Raw genomic sequence first — 21,245 nt, 5'->3', positions numbered from 1 at the left:
AGCTTCTATGGTTCGTAGATCGACATACGATCCGTAAAGCTTCACATAAAAGACAGAGTTTTCTCGAGTTCTGAGGCTGTGTTTTACGGATTGATCTACAGCTCGTGAAAGCTTATATAGTCTGTAGAAGAGTCCATGAAACTCTTAGACAATTTTTCTCAATTTTGGACTCTGATCTACAAATCTCATCACGCCCCGTGAATCCTTCAACGGACCGTATAACTTTTCAAACTTGCATTTTTTTGACTTTTCAAGATCTGATCTGTGCTTAGAAACTTTTGGGGTGTTATAGTATATCAGACCCTTTTCCCTTGATACAATATGTATAAGATGTTAATAGGCTGATACAGATTGAATGTTTTTTTTGCAAGCTTTTATCTATATCATAAACTTTCCCAATTTTTGGCTTTACATGTGTATCATAACTGCTTTACATTTGTATCTATGATACAATGTTTTAATTTCCTAGGAAAAATCGAAAAAGAAGAGAATATTTAGAAGCATCGTGTTCTATATTTGAGTGGAAGAAGAGAAGATCCAGAAGAATCATGTTCGATTTTGGAGTGAAGGTATGGATGCCTTAATTAAAGGGATTGTTTGATTTACTCACAAGTTTTAGTAATATTCATTATTCTTAAAAAGATTTCACCATGATTCGCTCCTATATCGCTGGGACTGTATCCTAAATACAACCTCATATGTGTCTAATACACTGTATCGCGAGTGAAAATGTCCCTGGGTTTGGTAATATGAAAAGTATCGTTGGGTACGATAATTAGGTTCCATACTCTCGTTATTTATGAAAACTTCTCAAGAAAAATTCCTATTGACAAGTTTGAATTATCATATTCTGGTCGTGTAAATTTCACCGGTGGTCATCCAGCTTTGTATTTATCACACAAAAGTCAATTTTGCCTTTTTTGTTACATGAAAATCATTCAACTTTAAAGGTTTTCACACAACTAATTTTTCTATTTTATACCCAGAAAAGGTATAGCTTAAAATTTATCATACATAAGTTCTTTTCTTTTGTCCCATAAAGTCATACAATTTTGCCCAAATTAACTAAAAAGTAAATTTCTAACAGAATTGGTTCTAAGTGCTTACTGTTTAGAACAAGAAAATTGGTTAGAGAAATTGCATTCAAGAATTTAATGTTTTTTTTTCTTTAATTTGAATTTATAACTTAAACATAATTATTTAAGTTAGTGGAATAAGCGTTATATTTATATATATTTTTAAAAATAGTATTCCTAGAATATATATGTCTTTTTTTGTGTTGCTTTTACGGAATGTATACCTCATGGGAGAAAAAAATTGAGGGCTAAATTTACTCAAAATCACAAGGAAAGAATGTTGGAATTCTCCCAAAGAGTTTGGTGGAATGCAGAAGCGAGACGAAGAGCTGAATAGCAAGTTCTGCTCCGAAATCGGAGTACAAAAAGGGGGTTTTAAGGTATGGTTGCACAGTAACAATAAGAAGGAGAATTCTAGGAAACCAACAGTTGATGTATTGCCTGAATGCCTCATTCATAAATTACTCTGTTTTTTTAGTTTTAAGAAAGCAACACGGATGAGCATTCTATCCAAAACATGGCTGCAAGCCTGGTCGACTCTTCCCAACTTGGAATTCAGAGTTGATTATTCCAAAGGTAATATGAAAATAGTGGATGATATCCTGGGAGATATAGGGACGGAGAAATCCCTATAGAAAAGCTTGAATTATCAGAGAACTATGATGTTTCGTTCTTTGATAATTCTCGTGAAGTTTTAGCTTTTCCTCTGACCACTGCAGTTTCATTTTGATGGAGATTTCAAACCAAGTTTTATGAGAGTTAGTTTTTACTTTTTTTGTTGAGTCACAAATTTCAGTTGGATACAAGAGATCTAACATTTTAAAATCCGAATCTAACATTTTATGAGAGTTATATGATAAGTGTTTTGATGTTTAGCAATAGAAAAATGAGTTTGATAGTAGACATTGAATCCGGTGATGGTGAAGGAATGCATTTGTGGGTTACAAATTTCATGATGATTTCTATGAGTTTTAATGGTAAAAATAGTGGGTTTAGTGGTTATGGTGGGTGTAATGATAGTAATAAAGAAGGAATCAAATGACATGTAATTTTTTTTTTTAGATATGACAATTTATTGAGGTGGCGCTTGTAAACAACAAATTTTCGAGCCGAGAAAAATAAATAATCAAGACCGGAAAATTGGAGTAACAAAGTGTAATATTTGATTTCAAAATATAATGCGGTTACAATCTCTATAATAATCCTCTGATTCTTCAAATAATATGAAACACGTTGAACTTGAATTTGATTTAGAGTCAAGGGCTTGAATAGCTTGATCTTGAATCTTCGTCTTCAAATTTGGATTTGAATTTATTCATCACGAACACTTGTATGGTTATGACGAACAATAAATATGAACAAGTAACTTGATCTCGAACTTTTTGATATTTGTCTTCGTTCTTGATCTTGAACTTGAGCTTGAATTTGATTGCTTGAACTTTGGAGCTTTGTAGAGAATTTGCGGCCTTTGATCCACGAGCTCTCTTCGTGCTTCTTGTTCTTAAAAAAAAAAACTTCTCAGAATAATGAGGACCCCTATTTATAGTTGTAGAGAGTGGTATGAGGGTGTGATTTGATTGGTTGATTTGAACTGACCAATCAGATTTCTTTGTTGAAGAGTTTTAATTTGATTGGTCAGAACATGTCACACGGACACGTGGCATTATTTTAGTGGCTCATTTAATTTGACTTAGATTGCCACATAACTTTGACATGTGACATGATTTTAGTGGTTTATTTAATTTGACCTGGATTGCCACCTAACTTTGACATGTGGCATGATTTTAGTGGCTTATTTAATTTGACTTGGATTGCCACCTAACTTTGGCACATGGCATAATTCTAGTGGCTTATTTAATTTGACTTGGATTGCCACCTAACTTTGATATGTGGCATAAAAATGGGCCTCTAGGATGAGATGATATTGGGCTTAACAAAGTGGAGTCATCTTTATAGCCCAAATCAATGGATTTAGTTTTTTTAATTAAATCCACATTTATTGAGCTTAAATAATTGACCCAATTTTATTAATCCAAAATATTTATTTGGACTAATATATCTTGAATTTAATATAAATTGAACCATTCTACAAATTTATATTCAATAAATTGTAAATGATTACAACGCTGACACAAGGATGATGTGAAGGCGAGTGTAAAACAAAAGGATATATCTGAGTCATTTATGTAACAATAGGGGTATATATGAATCACGTTTATAATGAGGAGTACATCAACTCTAAATCGCAAGTTGAGGAGTATATTAGGTTTTTTTTCTTGTTTACACCCCCAACTTTGCTATATAAATCAACCCCCCCTCCCGAAATAATGAACTATAAACATTATATAAATTAAACGGGTGAAAATCATTTACACCCTCAAACTTTACTTTCAAAATCAAATTCCCCCTCAACTTTGAGAAATAATCATTCTCACTTTTTTTGTAATTGACTTTTTTAGATGTCTATTTTACCTTACATTATCAATCTTTTTTAAAATTATTTTTAATACTTTTTTTAAAATCATAATGTTTTTAGTTTTTAATCTATATAACAAAATTTTTATTAAAAATTATTAATATCATCCAAAAAGAAAAGAGAAAATATTAATTGAGTATATAATTTACTATTGTCTATTATGAAACAAATGAACATAATAAAAAAAATAAAGTTTTAAAGTTTAACGAAATCTATAATGTGATAACCTTATAGACATACTTTGATGCAATTAAAAATAAATTAATAAAAATAAAGATATTTCATAATAATTTCTTAAAAGATTATCTACTTATATTGTAAATAAAATTTTAAATTATAATTTAGAAAATGTTTCATTAATGACAATCAAAATTCATTTATCTGCATAGATAATAGAGAATAAGAGATAGAGATAATTACATTAACGTTCCCTTTTAACTTGGCTTCAATTGTCATCTATTCCCTCTAACTTTGGGTGTGCACAAGTAAACATTTAAACTTTCATAAAGTTAAAAAAGTAGACATACGCGTTCTACATGACAATTTGCATGAGATATTAATAGGGGTGGACATTCGGTAATTAGGTTCGATTTTGATTTTTTTATTTCAATTTTTTTGGTTTTTTATTTTCAAATTATCTATACCGAAAACCGAACCGAGTTAGTTCAATTCTGTTCGATTTTCATAAATTCGGTTCGATTTTTGTAAATTCGATTTTCATGAACGGTGTGATTTTCTAGAAACTAGACTTCTCGATTTACAACATATCCAAAATTGAGAATTTAATACTTTCATGACCATTCTAGATAATTTATTTATTTTTTTCACGTTTTTTTTTCCACATTTTTTTTTACGTTTTTTTTTTGCAAATGCCTACCCTTTATTCTGTCTTCCAAATCCAATTAGAATTCTGAAAGGAGACACTTCTTTTAGAATATGGATAGCCCAAATTTTCACAATTTCACATCCAATTAGGATTTGGAGAGAATAAATTTGTATCATTTTACTAGAGTTCTACCAAAAAAGTAATTACAATTACTTTGGAAGAAGAACTCTCTCACCATCACTATTTGTCTATAAATAGACTCTCTCCTTCTATTTATTTTTATCATTGGTATTGACAGTTTTGATACTCCTTTTTGCATATCTTCTTGAGTTCATCAACATATGAGGTACATTTTTTTTTAATATATATATATATATATATTTTTTTTTATTATTATTTTTAAATGAAAATATTACTTCATATGCAATAAACTTTTATTCTATTGGTCCAAGTCAAAGACTTTACACCGTCTGAGACAAAGACTTTACATAATTTGTGGCAAGGAAAAAAGGCAATCCATAGTCCGAGCTAAAGACTTTACACCGTCTAAGGCAAAGACTTTACATTATTTATGGCAAAGACTTTACACCGTCTGAGTCAGAGGCATTCCATAGTCCAAGCTAAAGACTTTACACCGTCTGAGGCAAAGACTTTACATGATTTGTGGCAAAAAAAAGACATTCCATAGTCTAAGCTAAAGACTTTACACCGTCTAAGGCAAAGACTTTACATGATTTGTGGCAAAGACTTTACACCGTCTGAGTCAGAGGCATTCCATAGTCCGAGCTAAAGACTTTACACCGTCTAAGGCAAAGACTTTACATGATTTATGGCAAAGACTTTACACCGTCTAAGTCAGAGGCATTTCATAGTCCAAGCTAAAGACTTTACACCGTCTGAGGCAAAGACTTTACATGATTTGTGGCAAAGAAAAGGCATTCCATAGTCCGAGCTAAAGACTTTACACCGTCTAAGGCAAAGACTTTACATGATTTGTGGCAAAGAAAAGGCATTCCATAGTCTGAGCTAAAGACTTTACACCGTCTAAGGCAAAGACTTTACTTGATTTGTGGCAAAGACTTTACACCGTCTGAGTCAGAGGCATTCCATAGTCTGAGCTAAAGACTTTACACCGTCTAAGGCAAAGACTTTACATGATTTATAGCAAAGACTTTACACCGTCTGAGTCAGAGGCATTTCATAGTCCAAGCTAAAGACTTTACACCGTCTGAGGCAAAGACTTTACATGATTTGTGGCAAAGAAAAGGCATTCCATAGTCCGAGCTAAAGACTTTACACCGTCTAAGGCAAAGACTTTACACCGTCTAAGGCAAAGACTTTACATGATTTGTGGCAAAGACTTTACACCGTCTGAGTCAGAGGCATTCCATAGTCTGAGCTAAAGACTTTACACCGTCTAAGGCAAAGACTTTACATGATTTGTGGCAAAGACTTTACACTGTCTGAGTCAGAAGCATTCCATAGTCCGAGCTAAAGACTTTACACCGTCTAAGGCAAAGACTTTATATGATTTATGGCAAAGACTTTACACCGTCTAAGTCAGAGGCATTCCATAGTCCAAGCTAAAGACTTTACACCGTCTAAGGCAAAGACTTTACATGATTTGTGGCAAAGACTTTACACCGTCTGAGTCAGAGGTATTTCATAGTCCAAGCTAAAGACTTTACACCGTCTGAGGCAAAGACTTCACATGATTTGTGGCAAAGAAAAAGGCATTCCATAGTCCAAACTAAAGACTTTACACCGTTTGAGGCAAAGACTTTACATGATTTGTGGCAAAGACTTTACACCGTCTGAATTAGGCATAGGCCTTGCTCAAAGAATATAGTCGTTCGTTATCAAGATGCATGACCATGATTATTGAATTACTAATTTATGAGCTAACAAAACATATATATATAATTATTAATTATTTTTTTTGCAGATTGAATCATGGTTTACTTTAGAGATTTAACTTCTCCTTCTTCAGAGTTGCGATACCTTGTGATATCAGATCATAAAGACAGTGAGGTGGAGACCAAACTGCTTGTAAGTACGCCCTTAGCTGGCCAATATGCTGCTCCATGGCCATCTTTGGGGGAACTTCCTGGTTTAGAGGATTGGACTCTTGAATATAACAGCCGTCCTCCTAAGACGTGGATACTTTGTACTCCTAATCATCGTACCAAAAATATTGCAACTTCTTTACCATGTTTGGGGCGACGAATCATTAATAGAGAGACTCGATAGAATGACACTTTTACACTTGATGGAGAATTTCACTACATTCCAGGCTATTGGGAGTGGACTGAAGATATCCTTAGCAGGAATCGCCAGACTTTGAAGGATGCAAAAATATATGATGCTGTGTATGGTTCACTTTTTACTTATGATCGTAACACTAACATCTTGCAGGCCTTCTGCGAAGCTTGGTGTCCTGTTACAAATACACTGCTTACTTCAGTCGGAGAATTATCTATATCACTTTGGGACTTACACGTGATTGGTGGTCTACCCATAGCAGGAAGTCTTTACGAGGAAGTCGTACCAAATGTTGCAAAACTTTTAGGCACATTTGATAAGGGTAAAAGATTTCTTCCTCACTCTTGTGAGCATTTATTTGATGCTTTTCATCGAATCCGAGTAAAAAATAATCATGACCCAAATGTTTCTGTGGAAAGATGGCTAGAGTTTTGGTGTAAGAAAGATATGAAATATGGACAACCCCCACCGAGAAGAGAAAAGAAGTCTGCCCGTCTTAAGTCATCGCATAACCCAAATGGCGTAATTGGTGAATCTGTTAACTAGTCTCCTGCTGAAAAAGCTTTATTTCACCAGATGGAAGTTAAGAGTCACAAAAAAAATGAAATATACTTGGCAGCTTTTTTATCTTGCTGGTTGTGTGTATTTGTGCTTCCTACGAAGGAGGATGGCTTTATTCGTCCGGGCGTCTTCAGAATCGCCTGTCATTTAGCATGTGGACGAAGAGTTAGCCTTGCAGTTCCCGTCTTAGCCAGCATTTACAAAGGTCTAAATACGATTTCAAAATGCTCACGACTTGATCTCGTTCAAACTTGTTTTCCAATTCATTATGTGTATGGTTGGTTGGCCTACTACTTCAAAACGCATTACCCACTAGCAGGTGGACCGACTGATCCTCTTATGGCTTCTTTTTCTGGTGAAGGTGCTGCCAGGTATTTTGATAAAGAGGATGCGAGGAAGCGTATACATGGAGGGGGAACCATTGTGTGGGATGCAACATTGATCTAAAGGCCTAATGCTCACCACTACCGCGATGACGGCACTGAAAAGGAATTTCAATCAAATTTCTTTATGAGCCTTCGCTCAAACTATCTCACTTTAAGGGACGAAAATATCTTTATTGTGGAGCCTTATAGTCCCCATAGATTCAGTCGTCAATTTGGCTTTTTTCAAGATGCTCCTGGTCGATTAGATCAAGATTTTCGTGAAGCTTCATTAGCCGAGGGCTTAAGACTTGCACGAATTTGTGTACTGACAAAATCTAGGGCAAGAGCAACATTTCCTCCTAGTGGGTCCAACTTGAAGAAATTCTTTTCGCTCAATTACAAGTCTTGGTGGGAGAAGGTGCATGGAAATTTTCTTGAAAATTATATACAGTCCTTGGTGAGTGTTGTTGGTCTGGATAGTAATATTCTTCAAAAGAAAGACGAAGAGGTCTTAATGGTGAGTCAAACTGCTATTTTAAAGTCTAAAGTTGTTGTTCCAGACAAGATCAAGGGATTTTCCCTTGAGAAAGTTGAAAATGAAAAGTATTCAGCTCAAATTCAACGGACATCTCACAAGCGGCCATCTCAAGATGAAAGTAGTAGCACCCGTAGTGATCGTTGTTGGAAACAGTTGAAACTACCTTGTGACACGCCAAACGATGGTAGTTCACATCCGATAGAGATTTCCGACAACAATGCTAGTTCTTCAAAGACTTTGACAGCTATTAAAGAGGTAATGATTTTTTATTATTATTATTTTTTTTTATTCCATGATACCACACGATTCCACTAACTATGATATTTTTTTTATTTTTTTTTAATTTATTTATTTTTTCAGGCGAACGACGTCAGCATGTTGGAGACTTCTTGTCAAAGCAAGCCACAAGATAGTAATGAATCTGTAGAGGGGACGACTTCAAGAAAATCAATTTCGTCACCCAAATTAGGGCGAGAGGCTACTTTTGTCCCACATGAAAGGACTACGTCCGTGTCCATTTTTGATGGAAAGCAAGTCATCTCAGAGCTTCGAATGAATTTTGTCAAAGGAGTTTGGAATAAGATTCGTTCTAAGCTCGCTGATCTCACTGCAGAACGTGTTTCTTCTCTTAAGGATGAGGTCCAAGTAATTCTTAAGGATGTAGATGAAATGGGTGTGGATATTTCTCCTTTGAAGAACTTATTGGGATCTCTCTTTGTACTTGCCACCTCCTACGACCAAGCACGATCATCCCTATCTGATAAAGCCTTGAAAATTAAAGAATCCGAGCCATATATAAATGCCAAAAGACACCTTGATCTTGTCTTAATTGAAAAGAATGAGAAATCCGAAGAATTGTCTGACATCTGCCAATCTCTTAAGGAGGCGAGGAAGAAGGTGAAGGAGTTAAAAGCCCTTCGAGATGCTGCCATGAAAGAAGTTGAAGATGTCGAATCTAAAGTCTCAGCAGCTGAACAAGAGTATAACAAATGTGCTGATGTTTCTCTAGCTACTGTGAATGCCTCAAATGATGTGGAAGAGAAGAAGAGAGTTTTAGAGGTTTCTCTTCAAGACTTAACTAATTATAAGTTGCGTTTAGGCAAGCTTATTGTGAACTATATATTATAATTTTTTTTTTAGCTGTCACTCTTTCATAAATCCTTTTGATTGCATTATATTGCCTATTTCTTTAAGTATTTCTTTTTATGTTTCAGCTTCAACAGTTATATGCTCATATTGATGCATTGATGTAATTCACATCAAGTGTGGACTTTCCCCTAAACATCGTTGTTTATTACCTTGTGTGTTTCGATAGTACGAGAGATATATCATTGTATGAGAGCACCAAATCCAGGAGAGGTTCAATCTATCAGAAACCAAACTTCCTAACATATCCAAAATTTATAGTTCAAGTCTTGCAGGATAGTTCTAAGCAATCTTCAAAAATGAATTTCACATACAGAAAAGCTGATAGATTCACATTCGCATGTTCTTATTAAAAGAAAATATTCGTATCTTAGTGTAGAGAATCCAAAAAAAACTACAACATGTACAATAATCACAGCTAATAGCTTTATGGATTTGTACGAATATTTCCTTGAAGTCAATTCAAATTCTGTCTTGATTGGCCCTCTTTAATTCATATGCCATATATGACAATATACAAGAACATTGTGATGCTCAAATAACAGTATGCCCCATTTCTTTTGAACTTATGAGACTAAAATTTAGGATGTAACTCATGGATTATGGTGGAGAGTGTCAAGAGAGACTATGAGTTCTTTGGATACTCATGCGACTGAACTCAGAATGTAATTCTAAGAGCCTACGTACCTCAGTGAAGAGGATCAAGTCATAACGTAGTTCTGAGAGATTTTTTTTTTTGGTCCTAACTTTTGCCTAGGCCGCCTCTTTCGAGATTTTCAACCTAGCAGACATTTTTTTTATGGGGTGCCATGCACAGTTTATACTCTTGCGGGCCAGGAGTAACATGCAGTTTATACTCGTACCTTAAGGAGTGAGTTTCTTTTCTTCAAGGATAGTATCTCTTTATGAACTTTCCGTTAATGGGGCCAATGCGCAATCCTTCTGAGTCAACCAGTTTGTAAGCGCCACTTGAGTATACTTCTTGTACCATATATGGTCCATCCTATTTGGCGGAGAACTTGCTTCCAGACCGACGAGAAGTAATAATGGGCCTTCTTACAACAAGAACTTGATCACCCACTTGGAAGCATCTAAGATGAACCTTCTTATTAAAAGATCGAGCTAGACGAGCTTGATAACATTGCAGACTTTGTTGGGCCTCTAGTCTTTTTTCATCAAGAGCCTCCAATTCTTCAAGGCGTAACCGAGCATTTTCTTCATCAGTGAGCCCTTTTTGAATGGCAAGGCGCAATGACGGTATTTGACGTTCAAGTGGAAGAACTGCTTCAACTCCATAAACAAGAGAGTAGGGAGTCGCTTGTGTTGGCGTGCGATACGTAGTCCTATATGCCCAAAGAGCCTCTTCCATTCTTTCATGCCAATCTCTCTTAGACTTGGAAACAACTTTTTTCAACAAGTTGCAGAGTGTCTTGTTAAATGCTTCAGCGAGACCATTAACAGCCGCATAATACATAGAGGAATTACGTTGCTTGAAGCCAAAAAGATCACATATCTTCGTCATTAACTTGTTATCAAATGGCTTGCCATTATCTGTCAATATGTATCGAGGAATACCAAAACAGTAGATAATATTAACTCGAATGAAGTTGGCGACATTCTCTTTCTTTACTTCTCTAAGAGAAACAACTTCTGCCCATTTTGAGAAGTAGTCAGTTGCAGCCAGGATGTACAGATGTCCACCAGAGGACTTAGGCAATGGTCCAACAACATCCAAACCCCAAGCTTCAAATGGCCATGAGGCAATAGTTGGGTGCAATACTTCTGGGGGTTGATGTATAAAATTCGCATGGAATTGACAAGCTTTACATCTTCGGACGTAATCCAAGCAATCTTTCACCATGGTTTGCCAGTAATAGCCCATCCTTTTTATGTGAAAATGAAGTTTTGGTCCAGACTGATGCGCTCCACACACTCTAGAATGCGCTTCTTGCATAGCTTGAGTAGATTCATCTGCCCTCAAACATCGTAAGAGAACTCCATCGAACGATCGCCTGTAAAGTGTATTTTTATAATAAAGAAAACGAGGGGCTCATCGTCGGATTTCTGTTCTTCTTCGAAGGTTTTCTGGCAATATTCCATAACACAAGTAATCTATTATTGGTTGTCGCCAATCGTCAATTTCAGCTTCCGAAGTGGCGATAACTTGTTGAAATTCTTCTTCATGCTCATTTGGAGGTGGAGTTATCCATCTTTGGCAAATCACAACTTGTATTTCATCAGAAGATACTAATGCAGAAGCTAAAGCTGCCAATGTATCAGCCTTTTTATTTTCCTTTCTTGGTACATGTTGAATAGTCACCTCTCCAAGCCACCCTATCATCTTTTGAGCGTAATTGCAGTATGGGATTAACTCAGGCTTCTTTACTTCATAATTACCCAAGACTTGATTGATCACCAACTTGGAATCCCCAAAAACTTGTAGTTGCAATTGTTTCATATCAATGGCCATCTCAACCCCAAGTAAGAGTGCTTGATATTCAGCAACATTATTGGAGCAGTTTTATGTTAGAGTGAAGGAGTATGGCAAAACTTCTCCATGGGAAGTGACAAATACCACTCTAGCACCGGCTCCTTCACGATGTGCAGCACCATCAAAATACATCTTCCAAGGTGGCTGAATTTCTACTAGCATTGCGTCTTTATCAGGTAATTCATCAGATAACTCCCAATCATTCAGAATTGGATGATTGGCCAAGAAATCTGCTAGCACTTGTCCTTTCACTGCCTTCTGATACACAATCTCAAATTGTTGAAACTGGAGGTACCACCTTGCTAGCCTATCACTTAAGACAGGCTTGGACATGACAAACTTGATAGGATTCGCTTTAGAGACAAGTTGTATAATATGAGCCTGGAAGTAATGCTTCATCTTTTGAATTGAGAACACGAGTGCCAGACATAACTTCTCAATAGGTGAATACTTGATCTCGTTTTGTGTCATCATCCTACTCAAGTAATATAGGGCATTTTCTTTCCCTTCATCATTTTCTTGTGCGAGAAGTGCTCCTACTGACCTTTATTGTGCTGCAATGTATAAAATCAATGGTTTTCCAGGTATAGGAGCTACAAGTACTGGAGGTTTCATTAGATAAGACTTTATGTTCTCAAAAGCATTGGTACAAGCTTGGTCCCATTCAAAAGGAACATCTTTCTTCATAAGGCGACTGAATGGTTGACATCTCCCAGCCAGATTTGAGATAAAACTCCTAAGATATGCTAATTTTCCTTGTAAGCTTTTCAACTCATGAATATTTTTTGGCTCAGGCATCTTCAAAATAGCATCTATCTTATCTTGATCAATCTCGATTCCTCGATGTCGAACAATAAAATCGAGAAACTTTCCCGAAGTAACTCCAAAGGCACATTTTAAAGGATTCATTTTGAGTTGGTATCTTCGAAGCCGTTCAAACACCATTCTCAGATCTTTCAAGTGGTCATCACTCTTCTTTGATTTTACTACTAAGTCATCGACATAACACTCAACATTTTTATGAAGCATGTCATCAAAAATATTCTGCATGGCTCGTTGATAAGTGGCTCCAGCATTTTTTAAACCAAAAGGCATCACTTTGTAGCAATATATACCTTTAGGAGAGCGAAATACAATAAGTTCTTCATCCTTTGGTGCCATGCGAATTTGATTGTATCCAAATGAACCATCCATGAAGGACATTGCCTCGTATCTAGTTGTAGCATCAATCATAAGCTCAGGGATTGGAAGAGGAAATTCATCCTTACGGCATGCATTATTAAGATCTCTAAAGTCAACACAAATTCGTATTTGGCCATTCTTCTTTCTTACAGGTACAATGCTTGAAATCCATGTAGGATATTTGACTTCACGAATAAAACCTGCTTCAATGAGCTTGTTAACTTCAGTTTCGATCAAAGGAACCAATTCAGGTCTAAAGCAACGTTGCGCTTGTTTAACAGGACGAGTACCTCGTTTTACAGCAAGACGATGAACTGCAACTTTAGGGTCTAACCCTGGCATCTCTTTGTAACTCCAAGCAAATACATCCCTAAATTTCATAAGCAGCTCAATATATTTCTTCTCTTCATCATCATCCAGCGAAGCACTCACATATGTAGGCCTTATATCATCATCAACTCCAAGATTTACTTCCTTCAATGCATCAACAGTATTCTTTATCCCTTCCTCGAGTTCAGGTGGTGCATCTTCAGCATCCTCATCTTCTTGAGGATCACCATCATTAAAAGATATGTGATGGCATGCATGAATATTAACAAATCCATCATCAATTTTTGCATATAGTGGAGTACTTTCTTCGTCACAAATTGTGATGTGATTTGATGATCCCACACTTTCTTCATCTTCCTCTCGCTCCCTAGAGTGAACTATGGTATGAGTTTTTGCTCTCAGAACATCTCCACATGAAACTACAAGTTTTGTTTCTCGCCTCATTCTAGAAGGGATCAAACTGGGCCAATTCTTGGGTGAATTATGCTCCCGGGCATATACCCGTTCTTTCACTGTTCTATAATCTCCTTGGCGCTTGTATTTCTTCTTCATTGGTCCCAATCGATCAAATACTGAAATTTTTGGAGTTGATTCTATTAGTCGATCAGATGCAGAAACCTTAGAAGTCATGCCACTAAGTCGATCAAACACAGAAGGCTTTTTGTTGAACATCATCGATTCTTCCGCAGGGGTAATATAGTTGATGCTCATCTTTTTTATAGAGATTCGGATTGGTGACGGTTGTTTGTAACCCAGGCCTTCGCTCTATTGCTTGACATCATACCCTTTCTCTATCATCATCCTTTGAGTTGGATTTAGGCCATGATTTGCCCTTTCAATAACTTTATTTGGAAGCTTCCCTACTTTAGAAGCTTCATTGGGATTGTATCCTGCTTTCACCAACAACTTATATGCATTCGGGTCAAAACCCTCATTTGTACGGTTTTTAGGGAGTGATTCATGTGAATCATGATTCGATGGTCTGACAAATCCCTGTATCATTTTTGAAGGTGATTTGATCGCATCAATTTGCTTGATAGGGAATGTCAACTTACTACTCTGCAACTCAGAGGGTGGGATCTTGACTTTGTTTGTCTTTGGGACATAGTGAGAAACAGGAATCATTCTCTTACTTGAAGATGCCTCACTTATCTTAGGTACTTTACTCATATCTGAAAGCGTTTTATCCTTTTCAATCATGACCCTCGCATTAGCAGGTGCTACATCAACCCTTTTTGTGATATCAGCAGGTATCACGTTATCAACTTTAACTTCTTTTGAAACATGATTCTTTAAGTAGAATTTTGCATCAACAAAGTGCGCTTCCGTCTCGTTGAAAGGTTCATCATCAGCAACTACCTTCTTTTGAACCCCGTCTTCAAAGTATTTGAAACATTGATGGTAGGTGGATGGTACTACTTTGTTCTCATGTATCCATGGTCTTCCTAACAAGATGTTATACGAGGTCTTTGAGTCAATAACATGCATCCATGCACTCGAATGCATATCCCCCATTGTTATATCTAATTTGACAGCACCAATGGCTCTCTGCCCCCCTTGGTTAAAACCTTGAATCATCAGACGACTTTCAGACAGTTCATTTATCGGTATTCCAAGTTCTTTCACAGTACGAATAGGGAGAATATTGACCCCATATCCATCATCCACCATGATCCTATTTACTTTATGTCCACGCACAAAACCTACCATATATAAAGGACGATTATGCAATATTTCACCCAATAAAAGATCATCATTAGTGAATGTAAACTTCGCATCACAAGTGTCCACTTCTTCAGAGTGAGGCTTTATAGGGACTTCATGTGATGGAGGTAATGATGGTGATGAGCTTTCTACCATCGTCTCTTCTCTATCAATGTTACAACATGAGGCCTTGGTGTCACGATGAGAAATCTTTTCACGAAACCAACTTGGCAAGAATTCCTCTAATGTCACCGGAGGACGTTGCTTTTGATAGTAATTTCCCTCGACTCTTGACTTCTTCACATTCTTCTTTACCCTTTGAGTTTTAGGGGTAGGTGGATGGCACCACTTTGTTCTTATCTTCGCTCTAGTCACTTGCTTATTTGGTTCTCTTTGCAAGCTCATTTTACGACGTCTTTGTCGTGTCACTAAAATCCATCCTTCATCATCAGTATAAGCACCGCAAGATTGGTTTTCCTCTAGAGATTTATCTTCCCATATTACTTCATTCATCAAAGGAACAAGCGATGATACGTTAACATTTATTGGTTTGAAATCACCAAATTTAATCATCTTTGATGGTGATGTGGCTAGGTCATTACCACTATCATGTATTTCGACAAAGTTGCAAAGAACTATGGGGTCAAGTGAACCAATAGTGACAGAGACTTGATTTGAACTCTCCTTCTCATATTCAAGCAATATCTTTCCTTCACGGGCCAAGTCCATAATCTTTTCCTTAAAGATAAAACACTTTTCAATAGGATGGCCCATCAAACGGTGATATTTGCAGTAATTTGGATCATTAGTCCTCCAAGCCTCATCTGGACGCTTCATTTCAGGTAGCTCAAAGAGTTTTAACGCCAGAAGCTCTTCGAAAATTGCTGGAACATCTGAGTCCAAGAAAGGATACTCTTTTGCCTGCATTTCCTTCAAAGTCAGCTTTCTACCAGCGTTATTCTGAAAAGTTGTGGTCTTCACCCTTTGATTCTTGCTTAGATTTGTAGCCACTTTCAAAGGTACGACATTAACACTCATCGACTCCTTGTTTCCAAACTTAGGTGCCGATTTTCCCCCTTTCTTGACCTCTATTTTGTCTTTTCCCTTGCGAGGCCCATAAATAATTAGTCCTTCAATCCCGCTTGCAGACATGCTCAACTCCATATCATGAGCATGTGTGGCTAGTTCCTCAAATGATTTGGGTTTAATACCCTGTAGGATATAACGAAGTCCCCAACGCATTCCTTGAATACACATTTCTATTCCGGAAGTTTCACTAAGCCTATCCTTACAATTGAGGCTTGCATTTCTCCATCGGTTGATGAACTCAATGACGGGTTCATCTTCCCATTGACGTGTATTTGTGAGTTCAACCATGCTCACAGTACGCCTTGTGCTATAAAAGCGATTAAGAAATTCATGCTCAAGTTGTTCCCAACTATCAATAGAGCCTGCCTCGAGATCCGTATACCAGTCAAAAGCATTTCCTTGTAAGAAGCGCACAAATTGCTTGACCAGATAATCTCCATATGTTCCAGCGTTATTGCAGGTTTCAACAAAATGGGCAATGTGTTGTTTTGGATTTCCCTTTCCATCAAATTGTTGAAATTTTGGAGGTTGATAACCTGCAGGCATCTTCAAAACATCGATTCTTGAAGTGTATGGCTTTGCATATGTGAATAATGACTTTGAAGACACGTCATACTTATCTTTGATAGTTCCCATAATGAAGTCCTTCAGTTGATGAATGGGAATTCCTCCTTCAGTAGATACTTGCAGCTCATCACCCACATTTATTTGCTTTGTAACTGAATCTCCCTTTTCTTGTATCATCGGGCGTTTTCCAGGTGCATGACTTGAGTCTCCCTCCATAACATTCTCAACTCTGTCCGTCAACTTGACAATTCGATTATCCTGATCTTGCACATATTTTGTTAGACCTTCAATTGCCTTCGTCAAACTCGTCAGTTGTTCTTCAACAGTTGAGGTGTTAGTCATTATCGCTTGGATGGCCATTATGGATAATGGAACAAAGCATGGATTTTCCCTCAAACTGAAATCTGTCTGAAACAAGTTACATGGAGTGACTGAGGCAGATCTAGTGATGAAGACATCATCTTCATCTTGAATAGTGCAATTCCTCGTGTTAAAAGGACTAAGTCGAGCCAACGTCTTTTCAACAATATCAGCTATATTCTCTCCTTCTTCCAATTCATTCGGAAAGAATCTTGCCCCCTTTGAAGATGGAAGATCAAAAATAGGAACTGATGCGGACGACACTTGAAGTGTTTGTTGTCCTAGCAAGTTTACTCTGTTCCTAGTGATGGGTCCCAAACTTCCCATAGTAGCATCCAGTATGTTCTCCACCTCAGAGGAAAACTTGGAATCAGTAGCCTTAGCAATAATAGTCCTGGAGTCAAACTTCTTAGATGCCATTTAAGTGTTCTTGAAGTTTGATGATCGATGTGAAGAGATGAGAGGTAGAGATTGTCCCACTGAGCGTGCCAAAATTTGTAAACAATAAATTTTCGAGCCGAGAAAAATAAATAATCAAGACCGGAAAATTGGAGTAACAAAGTGTAATATTTGATTTCAAAATATAATGCGGTTACAATCTCTATAATAATCCTCTGATTCTTCAAATAATATGAAACACGTTGAACTTGAATTTGATTTAGAGTCAAGGGCTTGAATAGCTTGATCTTGAATCTTCGTCTTCAAATTTGGATTTGAATTATTCATCACGAACACTTGTATGGTTATGACGAACAATAAATATGAACAAGTAACTTGATCTCGAACTTTTTGATATTTGTCTTCGTTCTTGATCTTGAACTTGAGCTTGAATTTGATTGCTTGAACTTTGGAGCTTTGTAGAGAATTTGCGGCCTTTGATCCACGAGCTCTCTTCGTGCTTCTTGTTCTTAAAAAAAAAAACTTCTCAGAATAATGAGGACCCCTATTTATAGTTGTAGAGAGTGGTATGAGGGTGTGATTTGATTGGTTGATTTGAACTGACCAATCAGATTTCTTTGTTGAAGAGTTTTAATTTGATTGGTCAGAACATGTCACACGGACACGTGGCATTATTTTAGTGGCTCATTTAATTTGACTTAGATTGCCACATAACTTTGACATGTGACATGATTTTAGTGGTTTATTTAATTTGACCTGGATTGCCACCTAACTTTGACATGTGGCATGATTTTAGTGGCTTATTTAATTTGACTTGGATTGCCACCTAACTTTGGCACATGGCATAATTCTAGTGGCTTATTTAATTTGACTTGGATTGCCACCTAACTTTGATATGTGGCATAAAAATGGGCCTCTAGGATGAGATGATATTGGGCTTAACAAAGTGGAGTCATCTTTATAGCCCAAATCAATGGATTTAGTTTTTTTAATTAAATCCACATTTATTGAGCTTAAATAATTGACCCAATTTTATTAATCCAAAATATTTATTTGGACTAATATATCTTGAATTTAATATAAATTGAACCATTCTACAAATTTATATTCAATAAATTGTAAATGATTACAACGCTGACACAAGGATGATGTGAAGGCGAGTGTAAAACAAAAGGATATATCTGAGTCATTTATGTAACAATAGGGGTATATATGAATCACGTTTATAATGAGGAGTACATCAACTCTAAATCGCAAGTTGAGGAGTATATTAGGTTTTTTTTCTTGTTTACACCCCCAACTTTGCTATATAAATCAACCCCCCCTCCCGAAATAATGAACTATAAACATTATATAAATTAAACGGGTGAAAATCATTTACACCCTCAAACTTTACTTTCAAAATCAAATTCCCCCTCAACTTTGAGAAATAATCATTCTCACTTTTTTTGTAATTGACTTTTTTAGATGTCTATTTTACCTTACATTATCAATCTTTTTTAAAATTATTTTTAATACTTTTTTTAAAATCATAATGTTTTTAGTTTTTAATCTATATAACAAAATTTTTATTAAAAATTATTAATATCATCCAAAAAGAAAAGAGAAAATATTAATTGAGTATATAATTTACTATTGTCTATTATGAAACAAATGAACATAATAAAAAAAATAAAGTTTTAAAGTTTAACGAAATCTATAATGTGATAACCTTATAGACATACTTTGATGCAATTAAAAATAAATTAATAAAAATAAAGATATTTCATAATAATTTCTTAAAAGATTATCTACTTATATTGTAAATAAAATTTTAAATTATAATTTAGAAAATGTTTCATTAATGACAATCAAAATTCATTTATCTGCATAGATAATAGAGAATAAGAGATAGAGATAATTACATTAACGTTCCCTTTTAACTTGGCTTCAATTGTCATCTATTCCCTCTAACTTTGGGTGTGCACAAGTAAACATTTAAACTTTCATAAAGTTAAAAAAGTAGACATACGCGTTCTACATGACAATTTGCATGAGATATTAATAGGGGTGGACATTCGGTAATTAGGTTCGATTTTGATTTTTTTATTTCAATTTTTTTGGTTTTTTATTTTCAAATTATCTATACCGAAAACCGAACCGAGTTAGTTCAATTCTGTTCGATTTTCATAAATTCGGTTCGATTTTTGTAAATTCGATTTGGTTTTCGATTTAATAATTTCGGGCTTTTCGTTTAGGGCCTACATCTTCATGACAAGCGATAAATGGAGATCTAGTGAATATTGTTTGCCTATATAGACATTAGAGAATAAAAGAGAGATGAAATATGCATCAATATACAAATTTAATGCATGCAATATTAAAATAATAATCATGAATAATAACATTAGATTGTGTGACAAAATGATAAGAAAATTATTTTACTTATATTGTTAATGAGCTAAATAAAAATCTATAAATACTTGAGATTAAAATAAATAAATAAATATTATACATAATATAAAAGATCCTATATATATGGAACTTGGAAGATTGAAAATGTCAACCTCCAAAGGCATGTTCTCCTCTAAATCTATAAATCTCCATTAACATTAGGGATCTGATCTGATCTGATCATGGCTGACATATTGCCTGAATGTTTCATTCAAAAAATACTCTCTTCTCTTAGTTTTGATGAAGCAGCACGGATGAGCATTCTCTCCAAAACATGGCTGCAAGCCTGGTCGACTCTTCCTAACTTGGAATTCACTCTTAATTGTTGCAAAGGCGACATAAAGATATTGGACACAGTCATGGAGAGATATAGGGACGGAAAAATCCCTATAGAAAAGTTTGAATTATCAGAGCTCTTTGGTGATTCTCATGAAGTTTTCCGTCTGATTGATAAGTGGCTTGAGATTGCACTTCATAATGGTGTAAACGATCTTATCCTTAACTATAAATTATACCCCGTGCCAATTTTAACAATCTTCGCAGCAAAGTCTTTAAGAAAATTGGTTCTAAAGAGTTGTACTCTTTTGCCTGTTTCTTTATCCAGTGGTGTTGTGAATCGCAGTTCTTTGAGAAAGCTTTCTCTATCTTATGTAAAATTAGATGAAAACATGCTTCAGACTCTACTTAATAGTTGTCCCTTAATTGTCACTTTCATCTTTGAGTATTGCTCGGGCTTGGAAACGAATGAGCTGGTGAATCTTCAAAAGATCAAGTCAGTTTCCCTGAAGGTCGTGAAGATTCGGTTTTGTGGGGGCATATGGGAGATTGATGCTCCAAATTTGATGTCATTTGAGTTCATAGGGAATCAAATTCCTCAACTTCAAATTGTGAGTGAGTCGAGACAACTGAAGCATTCAAAAATCATTCTTCATCGCTTAGACAACATAAATGCCGACTGGTTTTGTAAGTTGAAGAAGTTTCTATCAAATTCGACCTCTTGGTCTCAAGTTTCCCTTTATTTTTTTAAATGCACTAAGATTAAACTGGAATATCTGCAACAACACCACAGAGTTTCTACGCCCCAGGTGGACGTTTTAGATGTCAACATTCTATGGCAGAATCAGGAGTGCCCTTCGTTTGTGGATGCTTTGGTATGGAGTTGTCAGCCTAGGAGACTCAACTTGCAATCAACAAGAGAAATGATTATAGTTTTCATTGATCGTTTGATGCAAATGAAGAATTCGATGCAGTCTACTTCTCATGGAAGCAACCCCTGGTATAGTCAATTAAAAGAAGTAAAAACATACAAATTTGATAGAAAGGAGGAGAGTTGGCATCCTATGAAACACAAAAGTGGGGAGCTGGCAACAGTGAACCTTGAGAGATATTATATTTTATTAGATTGGTAATATAGTTTATTCTATTAAAATTGAAAATGCA

The 21,245-nt window shown here is 35.8% G+C and overlaps 1 protein-coding gene across 1 annotated transcript; it reads left to right on the top strand.

Moving 5' to 3' along the window:
* The first annotated feature begins 1,384 nt into the window (after window positions 1-1,384).
* Window positions 1,385-21,214, top strand: LOC129883663 (F-box/LRR-repeat protein At3g26922-like). The gene is made up of 3 exons (XM_055958281.1): window positions 1,385-1,652; window positions 6,402-6,404; window positions 20,139-21,214. Exons 1-3 carry the CDS (start codon window positions 1,385-1,387, stop codon window positions 21,212-21,214), a joined length of 1,347 nt encoding a protein of 448 aa, XP_055814256.1.
* The last annotated feature ends 31 nt before the right edge of the window (window positions 21,215-21,245 follow it).

Source organism: Solanum dulcamara, chromosome 3 (genome assembly GCF_947179165.1).
Source record: "Solanum dulcamara chromosome 3, daSolDulc1.2, whole genome shotgun sequence".
NCBI lineage: Eukaryota > Viridiplantae > Streptophyta > Magnoliopsida > Solanales > Solanaceae > Solanum > Solanum dulcamara.
Note: the sequence above shows the minus strand (reverse complement) of the source record. Positions and strands in the feature narration are given on the sequence as shown.